The sequence below is a fragment of the Doryrhamphus excisus genome, linkage group LG3 (assembly GCF_037039965.1).
Source record: "Doryrhamphus excisus strain RoL-2023G ecotype Guam linkage group LG3, RoL_Dexc_Guam_v1.1, whole genome shotgun sequence".
Lineage (NCBI taxonomy): Eukaryota > Metazoa > Chordata > Actinopteri > Syngnathiformes > Syngnathidae > Doryrhamphus > Doryrhamphus excisus.
The window spans coordinates 11,028,253-11,049,396 of NC_136359.1; the positions used below are offsets into that span (position 1 = coordinate 11,028,253).

The following is a 21,144-nucleotide window of genomic DNA, read 5'->3' on the forward strand; positions in this document are numbered from 1 at the left end:
CAAAGTTTCATTTGAGACACATTATCTAAACCAGGAGTCTCAAACTCAATTTACCTGGGGGCCACTGGAGCTGGGGTCTGGGTGAGGCTGGGCTGCATCAGGTTAAAAAAAAAAAATACGTGTATATATACACATATATATATATGTGTGTGTGTGTGTGTGTGTGTGTGTATATATATATATATATATAATAAAAAATATGAATTATATTAAATATTCATTCATTCATTTTCTACCGCTTTTCCTCACGAGGGTCACGGGGGTGCTGGAGCCTATCCCAGCTGTCTTTGGGCGAGAGGCGGGGTTATATTGAATATTAAATATTAATAAATATATATATAATATAATAGTCTTCAATGCTTCTGCTATACCCTCCAATTTTTCAGTGCTTTGGTTCTTTGCAAAAGCTCTGATAAAACATTAAATTATAATAAATTATTATAAATTAATTTTTATTTATTATTAAATTATTAAATAAATGTATAATGTAAAAATTTTTTCGACACAAAATAAGATGGAAAAATAAATAAGCAAATCAAAAAACAAATGAAACAAGGGAAACAAATACATTTTTATTTATTATTAAATTATTAAATAAATGTTGAATGTTAATTTTTATTTTTTGACAAATAAGATGGAAAAATAAATAAGCAATCAAAAAACAAATGAAACAAATTAAGAAATTTTTATTATTAAATAAATGTTTAATGTTAATTTTTATTTTTCAACACAAAATAAGATGGAAAAATAAATAAGCAAATCAAAAAACAAATTAAGCAAATTAAACTTTCATATCAAGGCGGGGGCCTCAAACTAGCGTCTGTAACCTGGCGGGCCGTGTGTTTGAGGCCCCTGATCTAAACTGTCCTTGAAATGTGCATCTGATGTGGCTAATTTAAAAAAAACGCATTTTGTGTTCAGTTGTGTTGTCATCGACTAATATTTCCACACACGTACATCCAGAACATTAACAAAAACTGCACCATGACAATATGAAAATACTGTTTTCCATGCATAGGTCCTTCTCCAGTCTACGACCAGCTTGTTGTTTTAGTGATGAAAAATGTAAAAAAAAAAAGGGCACCATTTGTCAACATTTTTCATTGCTGTTATTCACGCCAAAAATAAGATTTTTTTGTGTCATAACCACTTTAAGTGATCGTGATTGAAAATAAAAATTCTGTAGCAGACATATGCACCAAAAGAGTACAAAACATTGAAACGTCATACATATGTACAACCCAGCAAACTGTAATCAGGATTTTTTTGCAAAATTTTTAAATGTCAAACATCATTTTGTGTGGGCAGGTGGTGGTAAATGGAGTGGGTGGAGCCAATGGAGACCAGGATACAGAGAACACAGAGCTGATGGCCATCTACGCTAAAGATCAGGGAGTGGAAAAGGTGACCGGATTGTGTTTACCTCGAATGTCATCATGATGATTGTCAGTCACATGTAAAAATGCTGACTCACCCCACATGTTGCAAGCTCTTAAGGTGTTGGAACTTAGTCACTGCTTAGTCAGGACAGTTAAACACGAAAAACATATTTTTGACATTTAAAGACACAGTCACATAATACAGTAGAACTTTGGTTCTTGAATGCCCCACTTTTTGATTCGGTCTCAAAATCTTGCCCCAGGTTTCGTATCCTACAACATTAAATGTGACAAAATAATATGTTTGCCCCATACTGCATCTTTCCACGGAATCAAGGCCTCCAACCAAAGCACCCTATGCATTGTTGACTCGCTGTCCGTAATGTTGATTGATTGGAGTGTGTGTGTGTGTGTGTGTGTGTGTGTGCTCGTGAAATTACATGTAGGGGTCGCAAACTTTACCTTTTAATGTTACAATTGTAATAAAATTGTATTTTATTTTTAACTCTCTGGTACTTCTTTTTGTCACATGATAAATTGATGATTGATGTGAACTATGTCATTTAAAGAGAATATACAGTGTCTCTTTGGCTATATAAGCATATGCCACATTTCACGCCATGCTACTTAGGACCTAATTAAATTAATTATCTGCACATTCCACTCTATGAGTTGCTGGCCCAAATCAATAAAGATCGTCATGATGTCACGCTCCTGCTGACACCTCAATGCCCCACTATTTGAGAAGCACTGGCATATGAAAAAGCCAATAGAATGTTATGTGTTTGTGTGTGTTTGCTTAGAGCTCCATGTCAGAGACGTTGGACAGCTCAGACAGTGCGGATGCGAGGAGGATGGACATGATTTATATTATAGAAGACACTCCGCCTTGGTACCTGTGTGTGTTTTTAGGGCTACAGGTAAATACATGTTCTTTCTTTTTACCTATCACGCTTATCATATTATGTCTTATGAGTATTTGTTTTATGGGAGTATAATGGGGTGTTGCATCCTGGTTGCATTGCATTGCAGTAAAAAACACATGTTTTTTTTCACCATACAGTGTTAACTTGACGCCCTGTATTGTGTTTTTCAGCACTATCTAACATGCTTCAGTGGAACCATAGCCGTACCATTCCTTCTCGCTGAAGCCATGTGTGTTGGCTTCGACCAGTGGGCAACCAGCCAACTCATTGGGACCATCTTCTTTTGCGTGGGGATCACCACCCTCCTACAGACCACACTGGGCTGCAGGTCCACACACGCTCGCAAAACACTCAAACATCCATCCACATGCACTTCAAACCCTGTTCTTCCACTCTTAAGCTCTCAACAGTGATGTCTTTCCCCCCCCCCTCCCCCCATCTTCTTCATGTCATGCTAAAGTGTCTTTAAGTGAGTGCTTGCCTATGTAACGATCGTTAATCCTCAGATGCGCATAGAAGCAGCATAATCCGCTGTGAGGGTTTCAAAAATCCCAAATAACAGTTGAACGCTCTTTTCCTTAATACCTGTTTGTACACTACCTGGCCTCCATCACAGTCTAATATGATCCAATTCAACGACAATCTCAACAGTTTTGTGTTCTGTCCGGCTCCACACTACCCTATGACTACTTTATCAATCAAACTTATACAGTACAGTACAGGTTAGAGTTTCATGGCTACCAACCACTACCATATCATAAACCCATATCATACACCCTGGACTAGTCGCCAGCCAATCACAGGGCACATATAGACAAACAAATTGAACTCGGGTCTCCTAGCTGTGAGGCCTGCGCACTAAGCCCTCCCATTTAAACACATTATTTAAAAATAAAAATTAAAAAAAGGAAAATAGATTTTTCCCATGGTCGATCATGTAATTTTAGTCAAATTTTCAGCTCCCGAAATTTCAGGAGAATTTGATGCGATCATTGGTCAAGGACATTTCTTGAGAGCCCATTTCCATTTCAGATGGAGATGACTCAATTCTTTTGTGTGTGTATATATAGTATATTTACATTGATTTTTTTTTTGGGGTGCCCAGGTTGCCTTTGTTCCAGGCCAGTGCTTTTGCTTTCCTCGCCCCATCCAGAGCCATTCTGTCACTGGACAAATGGAAGTGTAACAACACAGGTAAGGCCTGTTTCGGTACAGATGAATTGACTGTTTACAATAATAACCTATTATTCTTATCATATTCCTGTTTGTTCCTTCTTTAGAGATACTGGGGACAAACGGCACAGAGATCCTCCACACAGAGCACATCTGGCATCCCAGGATACGAGAAGTGAGACAACAAAAGACAACACAAATTAAACACACAGACTTGAAAGCTGGGGAAGTGGTTAGAAGCGAAACGGCCAGCAAAACTAGAAATGAAAATAATATTAATATGTAGACCAAATGTGACCTCCAGCAATATGTTATTCAACATTACTTGGATAACTGCTTACTCAACAAAGGTTGAAGAGTTGCCAAGTGCACGCCACTTCATAACACGTTTTCTAACGGCAGCCTTGTGACTTCACATGGTCGCAGATCTTGTTGATATACATTAACCTTTTCTGCCTGTACACAGCTGATTGGGTAACAGTTTTCTCTACCGTGTAATGAACGTGAAATTGAATCAGGCTAGAAGGAAAGGATTGACTCATTGTATGTGCAACAGCAGGATAAAAGATGAAAACAAATGAGGACAACCCCATTAAGAAAACCCTTAGAGTAGAGATGTATTTTTATTAAAGATTTAATTATTAAAGCCTACTATGCAAAATACACTTTTTGATCCCCTGTTATGCAAAATACACATTTTAATCATGTTGTAACAGTAATATGTTTCCCTAGAGCTTGTTTACTTTAGGAGCACCAAAGGTGAGAAAAATCTAGCATCTCCCTCACTCATTTGCGCCAACTTAGAAAGAAGAGGCGCTTTTTCACATTCAGTTGTATGTGATATATGGCATCTATTACAATGTATATGTAAAAAGTAGGTTGGAATGGAATAGTGCCTCTTGTAGCCACACACTGTCTGAGACGGACGCGGACAAGCACATTAGCATTTAAGAGTACTGGTACACTAAATGGCAAATTCCTAGTAGGGTTTACCAAAATCACTTTTAACTGTCTAAACTACAGCAATAGATTTTGGATTACACACTTCCAATACACGAGTGTGACCTCACTTGTGACACTTGTGACAGTTACTTTGTTAATGTTAATTTAACAATAGGAAAAGCTGTTTGACCCTGTTTCATTTTGGTTCAGATCCAAGGGGCCATCATTGTGTCATCTCTGGTGGAGGTGTTTATTGGGGCGCTGGGTCTGCCTGGGCTCCTCCTGAAGTATATTGGGCCTCTGACCATCACCCCCACTGTGGCCCTCATCGGCCTCTCTGGTTTCCAGGCTGCAGGGGAGAGAGCGGGCAAACACTGGGGCATCGCTATAATGTAAGTTCACACTTGAAAGATGTCTTGCTCAGGCCGCTGCTGTGTCATCATGGCTCTTTGTGTCATAGCCACAGGGCCGCATGGACATGATAGGCTTTGTAATTACCACTGACTTGCTCTTTCTCATGCAGTTAAGACAATTGATTTGTCTTTGTAGCCTGTGGGGCCTTTTTAACAAGGGGAAATGCAATATGTTTAGACCAGCTGGGATGAGCTTGTTGATAAAATCAGAACATTATAATCAATCATGCATGTATGGCAAGTGTACACCTGAATGTGTACACATTCCACCTGAGCTATTGACCTGCAGCTTTAAATGACTTTTACTCTGAACTCAGGATCATTGTTTGTGTCCGCAGGACTATTTTTTTGGTGCTTCTCTTCTCCCAGTATGCCAGAAACGTCCACTTCCCATTGCCCGTCTACAAAGCAAAGAAAGGCTGGACTACCTACAGGCTGCAAGTGTTTAAAATGTTCCCAGTAAGTGTACCCTTAACTCTTGATAAATGACCTCTGACCTCTTTTCTAATTGACTTACTGATTATACGTATCCATTGTAAAACATAGTTTGTTGTTCCTGTTGGGAGTTGGAATGGTTTTCCTCAACTGTGCCGCCATGCAGCGAAATGAACATTAGGCTTTTTCTGCCCTCTGCTGGCCAGAGAGGCATAAAACAACTGCTTAGATAACTACTTATGTATAAACATTTCAACACACAGACCATGCTAATTAAAATTCTTCTGCCTTCAGTGTGATATGACGTTTTGCGGCAATCCATGCTCACCATCATCTTGCCGTCAGTTTGTAACGTGCTGTACATGTAATAATGTAATGCGTACATTTTGTCATTTTCCACTCCAGTGTATTTTTAACATTTTAAAGAGGCACTAAGAAGTTTATAGAAAAATGGCAAAATAATTGCAAAATAACGACAGCTTCTTGGAAGGTTGTAAGTAGGGTACTGTCTCTGGCCACAACATTTGGTACACTTGTACATTCTAGATTGATACAAAATGAGACTTGCTTAAAACGTATAACTTTTGCAAAGATAATGCATACAGTAATGTGAAAAAGTGTCCCTTCCTGATTAGTTTGTTTTCAGATGTTCACATCATAAAAAAAATCTAAATATCAGTCATTGACAACACAACTGGACACAAAGGGGTTCTATCCATCTGGAAAAAGTTATAAAGCTATTTCTAAAGCTTTGGGATGCGAGCAAATTACAGTGAGAGCCATTATCCACAAATGGCAAAAACATGGAACAGTGGTGAACCGTCCCAGGAGGGTCCCGTCAACCAAAATGACCCCAAGAGCACAGCGACGACTCATCCAAGAGGTCACAAAAGATCTCACAAACACATCCAAAGAAGCCCATCTTGCCTCAGTTAAGGTCAGTGTTCATGATTCCACAATATGAAAGACACTGGGCAAAAACGCCCTGCATGGCAGACATCCAAGACGAACAAAAAAGATCATTAAGCTTCATCTCAATTTTGCCAGGAAACATCTTGATGACCCCCAAGACCTTTAGGAAAATACTCTGTGGTCTGATAAGACAAAAGTTGAACTTTTTGAAGGTGTATGTCCCATTACAACTGGCATAAAAGTCATTCTGAATTTCAGAATAAGAACATCATACCACCAGTAAACTATGGTGGTGGTAGTGTGACTTATGGTGATGATGTTTGATAATCTGAAACATTTAATGTGACAAATATACAAAAACCAACTCAAATCAGGAACGGGGCACTTTTTCACACCACTGTATCTACAGTATATTGGCTGTGCGTGATGGACAAGGTATTAGAAACATGGCTCTGTGTGATGCAGCCCAATTCCCCACCATCTATTGTCATGTTTGATGGTTGTCTCCACTTGGCATACACCTAGATCATCATGGCCATCCTGGTGTCATGGCTGCTGTGCTTCATCTTCACGGTGACAGACGTCTTCCCACCTGTGAAAGACAAATATGGCTACTACGCCCGCACAGATTCACGCCATGGGATCCTCTCAGCTGCACCCTGGTTCAAGATCCCATATCCCTGTGAGTGTTTCCTTTTTATCACTTCCAGCGGAGGCCTACACTGCCCTGCAGAGCAAAGCAAGGACAGTGAGAGATGGCAGAAACGTTAAAGACATCAGTCTGAGTCAATGTTTATTTATGCACATATTTTCTAATCATTGTGTAGCAATAAGAATTGGAATCCCAACACGGTCTTTTTACCCTTTCAGTCCAGTGGGGGATCCCTACTGTGACAGCTGCAGGTGTGATCGGCATGATGAGCGCGGTGGTTGCCAGCATCATCGAGTCTATCGGCGACTATTACGCCTGCGCCCGTCTCTCGTGCGCCCCTCCGCCACCCATCCACGCCATCAATCGGTAAGCTTTACTCTCAAGCTCGTTTAATCCAGTTTATTTGTGTACATCCTCACTGGTTTGTCTCCATAGGGGGATATTTATCGAGGGTGTTTCCTGTGTGCTGGATGGTCTTTTCGGGACAGGAAATGGTTCCACCTCTTCCAGTCCAAACATAGGTGTTCTGGGAATAACAAAGGTATTTATTGCACCTCAATGTGACACTTTGCTTGTATTGGGCTCAGGTGGTAGAGAGGTCGTCTCCCAACGTTAAGGTTGCGGGTTCGATCCTCAGTCCTCCCATGATCATTGATTTTTTTTTTTTTGGTCTCTCCTATGAGGTAGTACTTTATTCCTCCAGCATTTTACAACATCATATGTCATGTAGCGACTTTGAGGACAGCCCATAGCTACTTTTCTTACTGAAATGTTGGCAAAAGGGGATCTCAACCGCCTTTCTAATCCTGATCTCTGTAGGTGGGCAGCAGACGCGTGATCCAGTACGGAGCGGCTATGATGCTGCTCCTGGGACTTGTGGGTAAATTCAGCGCCCTCTTTGCCTCGCTGCCTGACCCTGTGCTGGGAGCACTGTTCTGCACCTTGTTCGGGATGATCACAGCTGTGGGGCTGTCCAACCTCCAGTTTGTGGATCTCAACTCTTCCAGGAACCTCTTTGTTCTGGGCTTCTCCATCTTCTTTGGTCTGATGTTGCCCAGCTACCTCAAACAGAACCCGCTGGTCACAGGTGGGTGGAGAAGAACTTATTTTTAGTTTTTTGTTTTAGCATATACTGTTTAGTAAGCCTGAATGAACTAACATGTGAGATCACCTGTGGGTTGATGTATAAAGTCAGCATTTTACAATTTAAAATGGTAATATGACAGGTCATTTCACAAGAATAAAATGTTAATATCAGAAATAAGTCAGTTAAATGAGGTTAAATTGATGTTGTGTTATCAATTTTAAAAGCAAATTTAAAAACAAAATATTACTTCCTAATTGTGATTTTACTTAGTGTGGCCTTGTAACAGTACTAATATATTCCACAGGCTGTGACTAAACTTTTATTTTTTATTTTATTTTCTTTTTTTAAAAGGTATTGCTGAGATTGACCAAGTGTTGAATGTGCTCCTCACCACGGCCATGTTTGTAGGAGGCTCAGTGGCTTTTATTCTGGACAATACTATTCCAGGTGAGACGGTTATCTACAGATGGTTAAAACGTGTGATGGGCAATAACGTTAATGTTATCTGTGGTCAGGCTCTCCTGAGGAGCGAGGCATCAGGAAGCTAAAACGAGGCTCAGGTCCGAGTGCCGCCGAGCTGGAGGGGATGCGCTCATACGACCTGCCCTTTGGAATGGACTTCATTCGCAGACACGCTGTCTTCAAGTACCTCCCCATCAGCCCGACCTTCGCCGGCTATCAGTGGGGAGGTCTGCGGGAAGCCTGCAGGAGCAGGGCGGGACACGGGGATGCGGGGAAGGGAGGAGGAGGAGGAGCAGTGGAGGGAGGCGCCACTCAGGGGGAGAGTCTGGCATAGCCCGACCAAATAGTGTGTGAATTTGGGAGCAAGGGAAGGTACACTGAGCGGAAAGGATGTGAGAGCATGGTGCAGGATGTGGACAACATGTGAAGTGTGTGTTTTCTTGTGTCACTTCCCACTATGCTATCTTTAGCATGCTTAAAGCAAGTTGCAGCCAGCATGCTCCCAAAAAGATGCCACCATGTGGAGACTAGTTGGTGTGTCTGCATGTGTGCATTCATTACACTGGCACTTTAACACTCGATGATCACTTTTTAGCACCTAATCGTTTCTTTTATAATCTGCCAACCTAGAATTATGCAACAAAAGGTCCCAATGCACATTATACATGGACACACACCAACAGCCCTACAAAAACTAGCTTCGACAGCACTGCAGCACAAGGATGCATGTCTGCCTGGTTCAAAGGGGCCGTCAGGCACCCTCAGCTCAGTGATGGTTTACTTTTTCTTCTTTATGCTGTCTCCATAGTCCAGAATCCACTTCCTCACTTCCTGGCAAGCAACTCTAAACTTAACCGGCACTCAATTTACATCAAGGATGATCTAATGGTTTACTTACAGTGCCAGTCAAAAGTTCACTGGTGCTGTTGTGTGCGTGTATGGCGTCAGCATTATCCACACTTGACATTTATATGAGCAGAATCCCCAAATCAGAATGCCCTTGTTCTATCATTTGGATATTTTAAAATGACTTCCTGGAGTTATCCTCACTTCCGCTACTGTTATTCTTGCCAGTGTTAATGTAAACACATACTATGTTCCATACAGGCAGCATTGTGGCACATGTGTATAGCCATAGGTGTCAATGGTTGTTTGGTTGTATGTGCCTTGTGATTGGCTGGCGACCAGTCCAGGGTGTACTCTTACACGAAAACTGCTGGGATAGGCTCCAGTATACCCGCAACCCTAGTGAGGATAATGCTCTGAACAATTAATGCTGAGTTGCCATTCTGTGACTGACCTTTAAACAGCAGCCTATGTAGTTGAGACTTGAGTAACAGCGCCTGGATCTGCTGCACTCCATTTTGCCTCATTTTCTTCAACACGGTAATCCAACAACTGATTCCACAGAATCCGCTTCTCTAGCCTTACTGCATGAGCAAATACAGGTAGTGGAAGTGAGGGTAGCTCCTTGAAGGAACAACCAAGGTGGTTCCAGTGAAATCTCTCTAAAGCGGTTCCACATGGTACCTCAGCAACGTGGCCTTAGCTAAGAAATTACATCAAATTCCGGCCCTTGAAATGATCTCTTTGCAGGGATTCTCTGTTACGTGTTGGATGGGTGACGCTACACTGTACAACTTCTCTTCAACGGCGCCTGTTAGTTACAGTTGCAAAAGGTGCAAAGTTGGTTATGTAACAAGCGTTTGATACTTTTGCTGATGCTGTTTTCACTCATTCACTCACTCCCACCTTATAGTAATAATATGATAAACACGTGTTAAACTGGGTAAAATATCACAAATTGAAAACGTGTCCAGTTGAGATTTGGCAAATAAACCAAAAAGTGACTTAGTTTTTTTTAGTTTTGTTCTGTTACCAAAAAAATGTAAGATGTTCCCCGTTATGACCTATATTTCAATTAGTTTTTTTAAGCTATTTATTTATTTATAGGAGGTGTGTCAGGCTTGGCTGAAGCATGTCTCTGTGTGTCTTGCACAATGGTGAAAGCTAATTTAGGATTTCTTAGTCTCGCCGTATAAAAAAAGATGAAAAGCCACCCTTAGCTTCAGCTAACTGCTATAGATTGTTTACCTTATAAGGCATCGTGGCTGCTGCTGCTGCTCTCCTATTCATGTCAGGGCCTTTTATGATTTCATACATTTAAGAGGTGCCAAGAATATCTTCTCGTTAACCTTTAAATGTTGATAGAATGGACCACATTATACTACTGGGCCTTAAGTCTTTATTTAGCAGACTGTTAGTGGCCACTCGTGTGGAGAGATGTTAATACTCGGGATGGGCATTGAATTAGATTTCACCTTAACACCAGTTCATTTTTTGTAATCCTGCCTAGATTGTTATTCCACAGATATATACGTACTATATTCATGCGACTCTTTCAATATTTCAATAACAGCTCTACTGGTTGCACTCTGCTGTTTCATGACATGTTTACCATAAATGCTCTAATTATAATAATTATATGGTGTTTATTCACTTCCTGTGCCACTTTGCACTTCAAATTTCTGACTCTATCACTGTTTTTCAAAAATGATGTTTGGTGGTTGAATATGCCCTAAAATTATTTTTTAATGCATTTTTATGCAAGTGACTGTTGCGTATTTTTACCTAAATTAAGATTTTTCAAGTATAAAATACAAAGCATAAGAAGACATTACGAATGTAGTTCTCTATATTGGTCACTAGGTGTTAGTAATTGTTGGGTGAGATGAGCACCAAACTTGATGGCCGGAACAGGTTATTATTTAGGTTTATATCATCTTGCATCAGGCACAATAATAATAATAATTATAATAATATTAGTAACATGTTGCGGCCATTACCCGCGCAAAGCTGCAACTCAACTCTGAACCCCCGTCGCTCACTCAGGTCCCCGAGGTGAACACATAGTAACACGAAGACAAGTTTTATTTATGTCTTAAATGCCGTATTTACTCATAGGTCAATTATATTGAGCTATGCAATTCTAAAGGTGACTATAGGGGTGTTATTTCATGTTAAGAGGTATTATGTTACAAACCCAATTAAGACAGGTTTCCTAGGCTGTAACTACACAATTATTTGATTCAGAGGAAATTTATTTATCACGGTCGGGTTGGGAACCAATTAACCGTGATAAACGAGGGACTACTGTGTTCAAATTACTTCATTTTTCTAACTTGAATGAAAGTGAGAAAAGTGGAAAGAAAAATGTGGCTCTCTAAACAAGTATATTGCACAACACAGTAGAAACACAACCAATGTTGCAATTGTGGTCTGGAGCTAACTGCTCAGTCTACATTAATGCTAATATGGCAGGAGTAGTGTGTCTGAATTTCACACCAACAGCTTCTGAGCTCTAACATATATAAGCGCATGCAGACGTAGATAAAGCTATTTGTTGTGCCCTGTCGCTAATTACAGCAGTAGAACCTGTACGTAGCAACTGCTTAATAGAACAGAGGCGTTGATTGGAACGTTTAGGGTAAACATTCCATTTCTGCACCATCAACAAATGAATGATCATGCCCATCCCTGGTTAACATGAAACAAAGGGTAAAAGAAAGATGTAACTTTTGACTCTATGTGACAAAACATGACACAGTTCGCGCAGCCTCGCACTTATGCAAGTGGCACTTATTACACACACCCTGCCTCTCCTGTCCTGCAGTGTTGGGTGTACCCGTTTTTCCTTCCCGGAAAGTCGTACTGTTGATGTTTAAGGACGCAGGAGAAAAAGAAAACGCCTGGCCTCCTTATTAAGAGCTATAGCTGCAAGTCAATGTGGTTGTCGTGGAAACCCGCCTCATCACAACATGGCAGAGATGATTCTCTGATTGGCCGATGTATTCTTACAGAACTGGACCTCCTGTATTGTTTACTGACTTGAAGCAGCAGGTGGTTTCTAATAAGGTGGCCAGAGGAAGTCCCATTCAGTTCTTATGAAGGGGGTGCTACATGTAGAATATTCTTTGGTGTATTTCCTGTTTCATCTTTGTAACTGTTCTTTATATATATATATATATATATGTGTGTGTATATATACACATATATATGTAAATGTATATACACACATATATATGTAAATAATACACATGTTTTTATTGCAAGCAAACATTTGTAAGGAAGATCATAACTTTTAATCTTAAATCATGCTGGAAAGTGCACTGTTTTGTTGTACTTAAAAAAGAAAAAATTTTGATCAGCTCGTGTTTTGGGGAAACCTTTTTGGATTAGGTAGTTTTTTTTTATACTCGAACAGTGCTTTTATTTCAGTCATTAACACATAAAAATCAAAGAACAGGCTTAATACTTAAAAACAATTTTTGATTTAACTGAGTCAAGTTTGCTCAATTGAACTTTGGAAGATAAGTTGTGTAAAATAATTGTAGCAACCAAATGTTTTATTCTTTGTTCCTGATATTTAATAAGATGTTTCAGAATGTACCGAATGAGTCTTTTGTCTTCATTTGACTTTTTATACTACAACATTGCTTCTCAAAACTGTGCTATGTGGACTCCATCTAATATTACTCAGGAATACCAGAGAGGTTGGTAATGTTATAAACATACATATTAAACAAATACAGATTCCCAAAAATTGAATAATAATGTAATGGTTCATATTTATGTTATTGAGCTCAAATATTGGAAGCTAAACTGATGCTGAAAAAATGGTGGCACTTTCAAATCACAATATTTTTGAGATCGTACTTGGTGTATAATTGATTGCTGTAGGATTAAATCAGTGGATCAAACATCAATGCAAATATGGAATACTTATTGAGTTTACTAGAAATCAATAATGAAGTAGCTGTAAAAAAATGTAAAGTTTGTAGATGTTTTTGTTGTCTATTTTAAGTTTTTCCTTTCAGTGTGACTTTCTTCCATGTTTCCTTACTATGAAATGAGTTTCTTTGATTTTTTTTTTAAGATGATTCATAACCAAAATGAAAAGCTAGTGCAATGCCACCACGTCACGCTTTGTTATATAGTTGAAGACGTAAGATTCCGACCTTATTCTGGCACTCAATTGTCCTCAATCACAACAAGCGCTGCTCATTATTTGGCAGCTGGCGCACGCGCGCGTGCGCGAGCTCGCCCATTGTTTGAGCGTGAGCGTCCCGTGGACAAAAGGCTCGTGGGGAGACGAGCGCTGATAGGCTGATTTGGCAGGGAGCAGGCGCGAGCGCCGCTGCCACAACAGATGGACCAGTCCGGGTCGGAGGCTCAACACCTCGTCGACAGACCGAACCCGAACCGGGCGGGCGAGCCGAGAAACGTGAGCTAAGTCCAATTTAGCGCTACATTGGCGGGGGAGGGATCCGAACACACTCCCTCTGTGTCCCCGAAGAGAAGCCTTTGAAGCTTCCGACAACGTCGCCGTATTTTGGTAAGCTTCACGTGAATATCACAACGTGTGTGGAAAATATCAATTAAATAATTTTTACATTTATTTTTAACCGTTTCGTGTATGTTGAAACGGTGCTCGTCTGAATATATTAACTCTGAATATCTCGTTAAAGCGGATGCTAGCCAGTGGTCATAAAGTGTGGGTTCAGTCCAAAGCTTGGGTCACGCATCATTTGGATTTCATTACATGAGCTATCTAAGTGGGACTGACTGTGCTGCGTGTGAGCCATTCTGCTTACATAACAAGTCATACGGTAATAAAAAATAACCTCTCTGCTAACATCATGTTGCGGGCCAGATTTGTTACTTTTAGTAAATATGTCCGTGATAACTCTAACGATGAACGTTATGCAATCACTCATGATAGTGACGAACGATACCCCAAATTGTCTTATGATGCAGGATCAAGTAAAACTGACGCCAATACACATACTTTGTGACAATTCTCTTACCATCCATCAGTACATAGTTAACACTAAAATAGATGCTTCGTTTTTGCTGCTGAGCTTCTAAGTATTTCAAGTATTTAACTTGGACTTCATATTGTAATTTGTAATGCGCATACTATGACAATGTTGACAAGACAACAACACAAGTTGCTGTATGTAAATGGATGCTTATGAGAGGTGGAAGGAAAAGTAGTTCCTGCCAACAGGAAAATGTTTAGCCATATTTATCTAAATTTATATTCTCTTGAATACACATCTTGCATATCAATGTTACTAAAAATAAATGTATGCTTTTGTGGCTGATATGACATGTTTTAAAGGTTGCTATGACACCAGTGACAATAGGAGGGGGCCCTAGCTCCAGCAATATGGAGAGGTGGGGGTGAGGGTCTATAAGGTACAAAAGGGGTCGGTAGGAGGTTTTTAAAGCCATTCATCTCCGTAAAAGAGACGCAAGCAGTAAGAAAACAAGCAGGCATGTGTGTCACTTTCAGAGGGAGGGGAGGGGCTGTGAAGCCAGGAAGTGGTGGTCATGAGTTTTAATTACGTGGAGGGTGGTTTGCACTATTTCACCATCAGGCACCAGACAGACAGTTCTGTTGGGAGAAGCATCTGAGAGGAAAATATTTGTGAAGCCTCACAGTTTGGAGTTTCAGAGACGGGGTGGGGGGTGGATGGAAGACGAGGACTCTGTAATGAGCCAACAGGGACTCCAGTCGATCTGCTGAGACCTACATTTGAACCGTTAGCTCAGTTAACCACTAAAGGTCTATGACAATCCAGTACTTGATGCAGGTCCACAGAATGGATTGTTACAAAGGAATACTACGAATACTATCATCATGAAACCTTCTTTAAGTAGCGCTAACTGTCACACAAGTGCAAGAATAAGTTAAACACTCAAACATGAACTTAAATGTATTTATAGCTGGGCTTCTTACTTGGCTTCTTCATTTACTTTGTGTGTGTACATTTTTTGACCTGGCACTCATTGGACACCACAGAGGTTACTTGCTTTTGTAGACCATGCACCCTGTAACTACTGTATTGGTGGTACTACTGTGTTTAGATGATATGTTTAGGTATTTGGAAGCAGTATTGGCACTTTTACAGTGGGCAGGAGATGAATTGTACATTCATGTCCACAATCATGGCTGCCCTTGACCACGTCTATGTTATTAAAGCCTTATCACCTCCATTTTTGAGCCTGACTGGCGTGACATATACGCACTGAAATATTGATAGCGTTCGGCTAATTGCTGTTTAATATTTAATTCAATCATGATAACTGGGCACTGTTTGCAAGATTGACAGGCTCAGATAAAGCAGCAGCTGCGTTTTGTATGTTGGCCGTGCTGATTCTAAACTGTCTTGGTGGGTGTTGGGTGCCAATTCATCCGTGTCGACATGGATTGAGGAAGTCTTGGCTGTGTATCAGTTTCCTGCGTGGCTGGCTGAGCACAGGAGGAAGTGACAGAGCGGAAGGGGAGCGCTTCCTTTATACACCAATGTTCACCTCTTGTTTGTGTACACTCTCCGGACAAGATACATTCGAAACACACACATACATCTGGATGACCTACTCATACTTACTGGTACGTCCTCAGTGTATTTATTATTAGTATCTGCTGTGTGTTAATTGGGAATACTCCATTGCCCATTTATAGCAGTGGGCACCAACCATTTCAAAGCAAAGATCTCTGGTCTGGGCCTTGAACCTGACAAGAGAGTGAGAGCCAGGCAAAATGTGTAAACAAAGATGACAACAAAGTCCCAACAGCATTGAGGTTGAAATGTGAGCGATCACACATACTAGCATCGATAAGTTTAGACCGTGACATGCGCAAGTAGGTGAAAGATTTACTCGCAATGTCTTATTTTAGTCACAAAATTCAACCAATTAGTTGCTATAGGAGCTATTTATTAGTGTGTTCCTAGGTTTCTAATATCTGTTGATGTATTTTTTCTTGTTGTTGTTTTGTTTGGATTACTTGATAACATTTTCTTGTTAGTTATTTGTTTATCTATCATTTTGTTGGGGTTAATTCGTAGTTAATTTGTCGGTTTTTATTTCATTGGATAACACCCTGGGCACCTGCAATATATTTAGGTAGGCAGTGTTCACAGGACCAGCATGCACCGGGGTGGGCCTATGGTTTTTTACCAGCGCACGAGAGGCAACAGGAGACAAGGCCCTTGTTCCTTTTTTGTTTGCTTGCTTGCTTGGTAATAAAAGGAAATAAGAAGAAATGGAACAAGATTGTTTGGACAATTACTCTTTTGCCTGCGTAAAACACAACCCGTGGTGCATCAGTGGCCTTTTGATTATAGTTTAAGTTACGTTTATTTTTTGAAGGACAAATAGCCACTACAGTTGCAGTTTGGAGACCTGTGTCTGTATGCTAGGGGCCCTACCTCCACCCATCGAGACAGAGACTGTATGACTGACACAAAGGCTCACTCTGTTCATGCCCTTATTCTATGGACATGATGTTATTCTCTATGGAACAGTTCATGCTGTTATTCTATGTAACAAATGCACCAAGGTGCTCAAACCAATGCACAGGGAAGCCATTGTTGCCTGTTCGTATGCAGCAGACGAGGACAACAGACAAGCATGCACATGGTGATATGTTAATGCCATAAAATTAGCGATTTTTTCATTTATTGTGTGTTTATTTCATTATCATCTCAGGCATAGTGTCCACGAGACATTCTTTTTTCATGTTTTAATCACATGAGATCTTCAACACCATAAATGTTTGGAGATTGAGAAGACATCTGGAAGAATCATCCTCTGCACATCATGACAGCAGTTGAGACTATTCCTGTTTGAACTATGTACTGGAAAACTACTTAAAATACTTCACCCTTTTGGCAGATTCTAATGCCAGCTTTCCACGTCTTTGCTTCTTCTCTGAGGATATCTTAATGTGTTTAGCATGTAGCCAAATGAATGATTGAAAGCATGCAGAGAATTCCTAATATTTGACATGTTTCACTACTTGGAGCTCAAGTGTGACTGTATGTGACCATTGTTGCTCTTACTTCTTTTGATGGCTGCATGTGTCCCATGTTGGAGCAGCTGCAAGTAGACTTGGCCTCAGTGGGTTGCGTTTGTGTCCTGCACCTGTTCTGCCCTCACAGAAGCTTCTTTTTACACCCCCACACAAGCACATGAACACATAGAAGGACGTGAGGAAAGAAAAAACCATGTCATCCAACTATATGTGTGGACTCAAAGATGTTTGTCTCTCAAGGGAAATAGTTACCATGCAATCAATCTTCTGTTTTTGGCCTGAGTCTTCACGTCTGTGTTGGCTGCTGCTGCTGCTTGGTTATGAGGAGACTCTGCTAAAAATGATCAACTCTGTCATTTTGTTTCACCTCCTCTCAGCACCTCGCATGCTGTCCGACCATGGATGACATACACAACGGGGTTCAGATCGGGGAGAATAAGTTCATCAGCAAGTAAGCTACTCACTTTTTCCACTCTAGTCTCCAAAAGCGTGACTGGCTGAGCTTTAACCACACATCATCTCTGTCTCCAGGGTAACCATCCTCTCACATCTTAAGACGTACAACCTTTACTATGAAGGACAGAACCTGCAGCTCAGGCACAGAGAGGTGAGTGTGTGCGTTAGCGATGTCGTTGTGGTGTTGCTCCATTTTACATCCCCTGCAGTCATCCGATCTGCAAGGTCTTAATGATTGTCCATGGTGTGTAATTCATCGATCCCTCCCAGGAAGAGGGGGAGCTGATCGTTGAAGGCCTGTTGAACATCTTTTGGGGGCTGCGTCGTCCAATCAGGCTTCAGATGCAGGACGACCACGAGCGGATCCGACCGCCTCCCTCCTCCACATCCTGGCACTCGGGTTGCATCCTGGACGGTCAAGGGTAAGAAGTGCACACCAGGGTCAGGTTACGGCACACTGACCGGAAATGTGGATACAGGGCTTGTCACTGGAGACAACCATACATTGGATGGACACTTCATTAGGTACACCTCAATAGGATGGAATAACGAAAGCTTTGACAAAAATGCTCAGTTTTGAGTTTTAGAGAGGCATTCATAGTCTGATTACCTCAGCCTCATTAGGTTGTCTGGGTGTACCTAATGTTGTGACCCTTGAAGTTAAAAATAATAATTACAAAAACGATGCAGACAAAACGTTATAGGAGTTTTTATCTTTTAAAAAAATGGACGCAGACAAAAACTTGTTGGAATTTTTGCCTTTTTTAGGTCCCCAAACAGCACAGACGGCCAACGGACACCACACATGACTCCGCCCACTATGGAGGTGACACCTCCTGACAACCAGTCAAAGAACGGTGTAATGGAGGAGCACACAGAAGGTGAGTTTTTGTCAACAATGTGAAAAGTACAACATATGTACAGTAACTGACGCTATTCTTCACTATCTCCGTCCTCATTCATTCAGAAGAAGACAGTGAGAATTCCGCTCAGCTTCTTAGAACCAAAAGTGATGCCGGGGTTCTAAGGCGGGCCCACCGGCGCTCCCCAAGCGACCAGAGGAAGATCCGACGCCATCGCTTCTCCATCAATGGACACTTCTACAACCACAAGGTTCCCACAGCGCCCCCAACGTGAAAACTATAAGAGCAAATCATATAAAGTCAAATGATTTGATCATACATTTGTATCTCAGACAGCCGTGTTCACTCCGGCTTACGGCTCCGTGACCAACGTACGCATCAACAGCTGCATGACGACTCCTCAGGTGCTACGAGTTCTTCTCAACAAGTTTAAGATTGAAAACAGCCCTGATGACTTTGCACTTTACCTCGTCCATGCGAGTGGAGGTAATAACACAATTCATTACGCCGTTATACAGTAGATTATGCCATCATGTAATTTGCATGTAACTGTAATGGACGCTGTAGGAAGGAGGAATAATGGTTATATGTGGCAAAATGGTGTTTCGCCTTTTCACTTCCTTAAACACAACACCTAGTTCTATTTTGGCCTTCCATGGCTTCTGCTGCAGTGATGAACTTCTCCTTATATACTAAGCCTGATGTGAAAATATCACTTAGCTCTTTTAAATGTATCTCATTTTCCAGGAAGGTGCACCAATAAAATGTCTCATGTGTCCTAAATCTGCTCTAATCTTTCAGAGCGGGCAAAGCTGAAGCGCAGCGACTTCCCACTGGTGTTGAGAATATTGCAGGGTCCATGTGAGCAAGTGTGCAAGCTGTTCCTCATGGAGGAGGACCTGGGAGAAGAAGTCACCTATGACGTAAACATCTTCAACACTCACCATGACAATGAGCTTGATTTCTTCTCGTTCATGTGTCGTTACCTCCATTCCTCCAGGTGGCGCAGTATATCAAGTTTGAGATGCCAGTCCTGCAGAGTTTCATTACCAAGCTGAAGGAGGAGGAGGACAGAGAGGTGCAGAAACTGAGGAGAAGGTACAAGAAGTGTCCTAGAGTCAAACGAGTGTTGTTTCCACTCATGGAGCTGACACATATGTGCTCATGTGGTGCAGGTACAACATCCTGCGCTGCATCATAGAGAAGCAGCTGGGCTGTCTGCCTGAGGGGGCCACGTGTATGTGAACTAGCAGGTACCATCGTCGTGAACATTCTAGTTGAGGGTTACATTGTGTGTGGACAATTTACAACAGAGTGTGACAGCGTCTCATGCTAACTATTCATTTTAAGCACAAGCATTCTGGCATATATGCTTTGAGTCAAGTGCCTGCTAAAAAACCCAAGCACAAACAAAGCAATGTTCACATTAAGTCCGTATGAAAAATCCTACATGATGAGCACAAAGGTGGGGGCACCTCTATTGTTTCCCACAATGCACTGGGTGCCTTCCTGTTCCCCTTGTTCCATTTGTAATCAACTGGACTTGATTGGTTCTACGGCAGACATATTCAATTAGTGACCCAGGGGCCAAATACAGCCGTTCAGTGACACCAGACCGACCATGTTCAATTCAAGACTTGGGAAAGACAGCAGATTCCTAAAAACAGCAGAAAACTCCTGACATACAGGGAGATCTTTAAAACCAACAGAGTGGTGTTTACGCAGCAGATTCATGTCCGATAGAAGCTTTTGGACTAACATTTTTGCAGTACATTCTTAAAAGCAGCAGAGCCTTCTTGTTATATAAAGGATCTTTGACTAACTTATTACAGCAATTTCTTAAAAGACAGCAGAGTGCTCCTCTCATAAAGACGGGTGTTTTTACTGCAGATAGAATAATCATTCCTCAACTTCCAAGCCGTTGGTTTATTTTCACTCCATGGCATCGTACATCATCATCAATCAGGTCAAAGGGTGCTACATGAACCCAGGGAACAGCATGAATCCTACCAAAGGATATTAGTGTCATGTTGACATTTTCAAAAAGCACATTCACGTGCACTGTTGTGTTAAGAAGCCCGGTACAAACAGCATATAAGACAACACACGGGAGACAGTGACTTGTCGAGAAGATGCGATGCACACAGCTTACATACTCACACGTTCAAAGTAGGTCAGCGTGAGTGTGACGCATGTGTCATGTTTATGTGCGCGTGCTGTTAATTGAATAATATTTGCTGACTGAGACACAGTTAAGCTGCTTCAAGGTGCCGTCCTGGCCACGGACACTCTCATCAAGATGACGTCTTTCAGTTATTTTGTTTCTTTTCACGGTACCGCTTATGTGCATGCTTTGTCCTTGAGACTTGCCTGCTTTTGTATGACTTATTGAAAACTATTTTAGTCCTTGACATGTGAACGCCTCATGATGATATGAAAATGTATTGAACAATGATTGTAATTTAATTAAAAAAGACACTTGAGAAAATGTTATCTAATGTTGTCAATATCCAATTAGTCATGCTTAGGACAAGATGTGTTATTCCCTCAATTAGGAGTA

General features: G+C 41.1%; 2 protein-coding genes across 8 annotated transcripts in view; both read left to right on the forward strand.

The window, feature by feature from the left end:
* Positions 1–12,830, forward strand: part of slc23a2 (solute carrier family 23 member 2) — a 38,944-nt gene extending 26,114 nt beyond the window's left edge. For all 6 annotated transcript variants that reach the window (XM_058069914.2, XM_058069915.2, XM_058069923.2 and 3 more), the window contains 13 exons: positions 1,309–1,404; positions 2,183–2,299; positions 2,476–2,633; positions 3,411–3,499; positions 3,586–3,653; positions 4,631–4,812; positions 5,172–5,292; positions 6,706–6,862; positions 7,051–7,198; positions 7,268–7,373; positions 7,652–7,919; positions 8,271–8,366; positions 8,435–12,830. In XM_058069914.2, coding sequence (XP_057925897.2) covers positions 1,309–1,404; positions 2,183–2,299; positions 2,476–2,633; positions 3,411–3,499; positions 3,586–3,653; positions 4,631–4,812; positions 5,172–5,292; positions 6,706–6,862; positions 7,051–7,198; positions 7,268–7,373; positions 7,652–7,919; positions 8,271–8,366; positions 8,435–8,715 — 1,887 coding nt within the window. In that variant the 3' untranslated portion in view covers positions 8,716–12,830. The remainder of the gene's footprint in view (positions 1–1,308; positions 1,405–2,182; positions 2,300–2,475; positions 2,634–3,410; positions 3,500–3,585; positions 3,654–4,630; positions 4,813–5,171; positions 5,293–6,705; positions 6,863–7,050; positions 7,199–7,267; positions 7,374–7,651; positions 7,920–8,270; positions 8,367–8,434) is intronic.
* Positions 12,831–13,483: 653 nt separating this feature from the next.
* Positions 13,484–21,077, forward strand: rassf2b (Ras association domain family member 2b). 2 transcript variants are annotated; one of them, XM_058069926.2, is made up of 10 exons: positions 13,484–13,776; positions 17,643–17,716; positions 17,797–17,872; positions 17,992–18,143; positions 18,490–18,602; positions 18,692–18,834; positions 18,917–19,070; positions 19,386–19,507; positions 19,585–19,682; positions 19,760–21,077. In XM_058069926.2, the coding sequence occupies exons 2-10, from the start codon at positions 17,664–17,666 to the stop codon at positions 19,827–19,829; spliced, it is 981 nt and encodes a 326-aa protein (XP_057925909.1). In that variant the 5' UTR covers positions 13,484–13,776; positions 17,643–17,663; the 3' UTR covers positions 19,830–21,077. The 2 variants fall into 2 exon arrangements, with proteins under 2 accessions (XP_057925909.1, XP_057925908.1); XM_058069925.2 differs by having other exon boundaries at positions 13,488–13,776; positions 18,689–18,834.
* Positions 21,078–21,144: the final 67 nt, after the last annotated feature.

What these genes read in the sequence shown, in the direction of transcription:
- rassf2b (XM_058069925.2), top strand. Translation starts at nt 17,664, where the DNA reads ATGGATGACATACACAACGGGGTTCAGATCGGGGAGAATAAGTTCATC. An exon ending in GAGAATAAGTTCATCAGCAA is followed by an intron (nt 17,717 to 17,796) that starts GTAAGCTACTCA and finishes CTCTGTCTCCAG; the next exon opens with GGTAACCATCCTCTCACATC. An exon ending in AATGGAGGAGCACACAGAAG is followed by an intron (nt 18,603 to 18,688) that starts GTGAGTTTTTGT and finishes TCATTCATTCAG; the next exon opens with AAGAAGACAGTGAGAATTCC.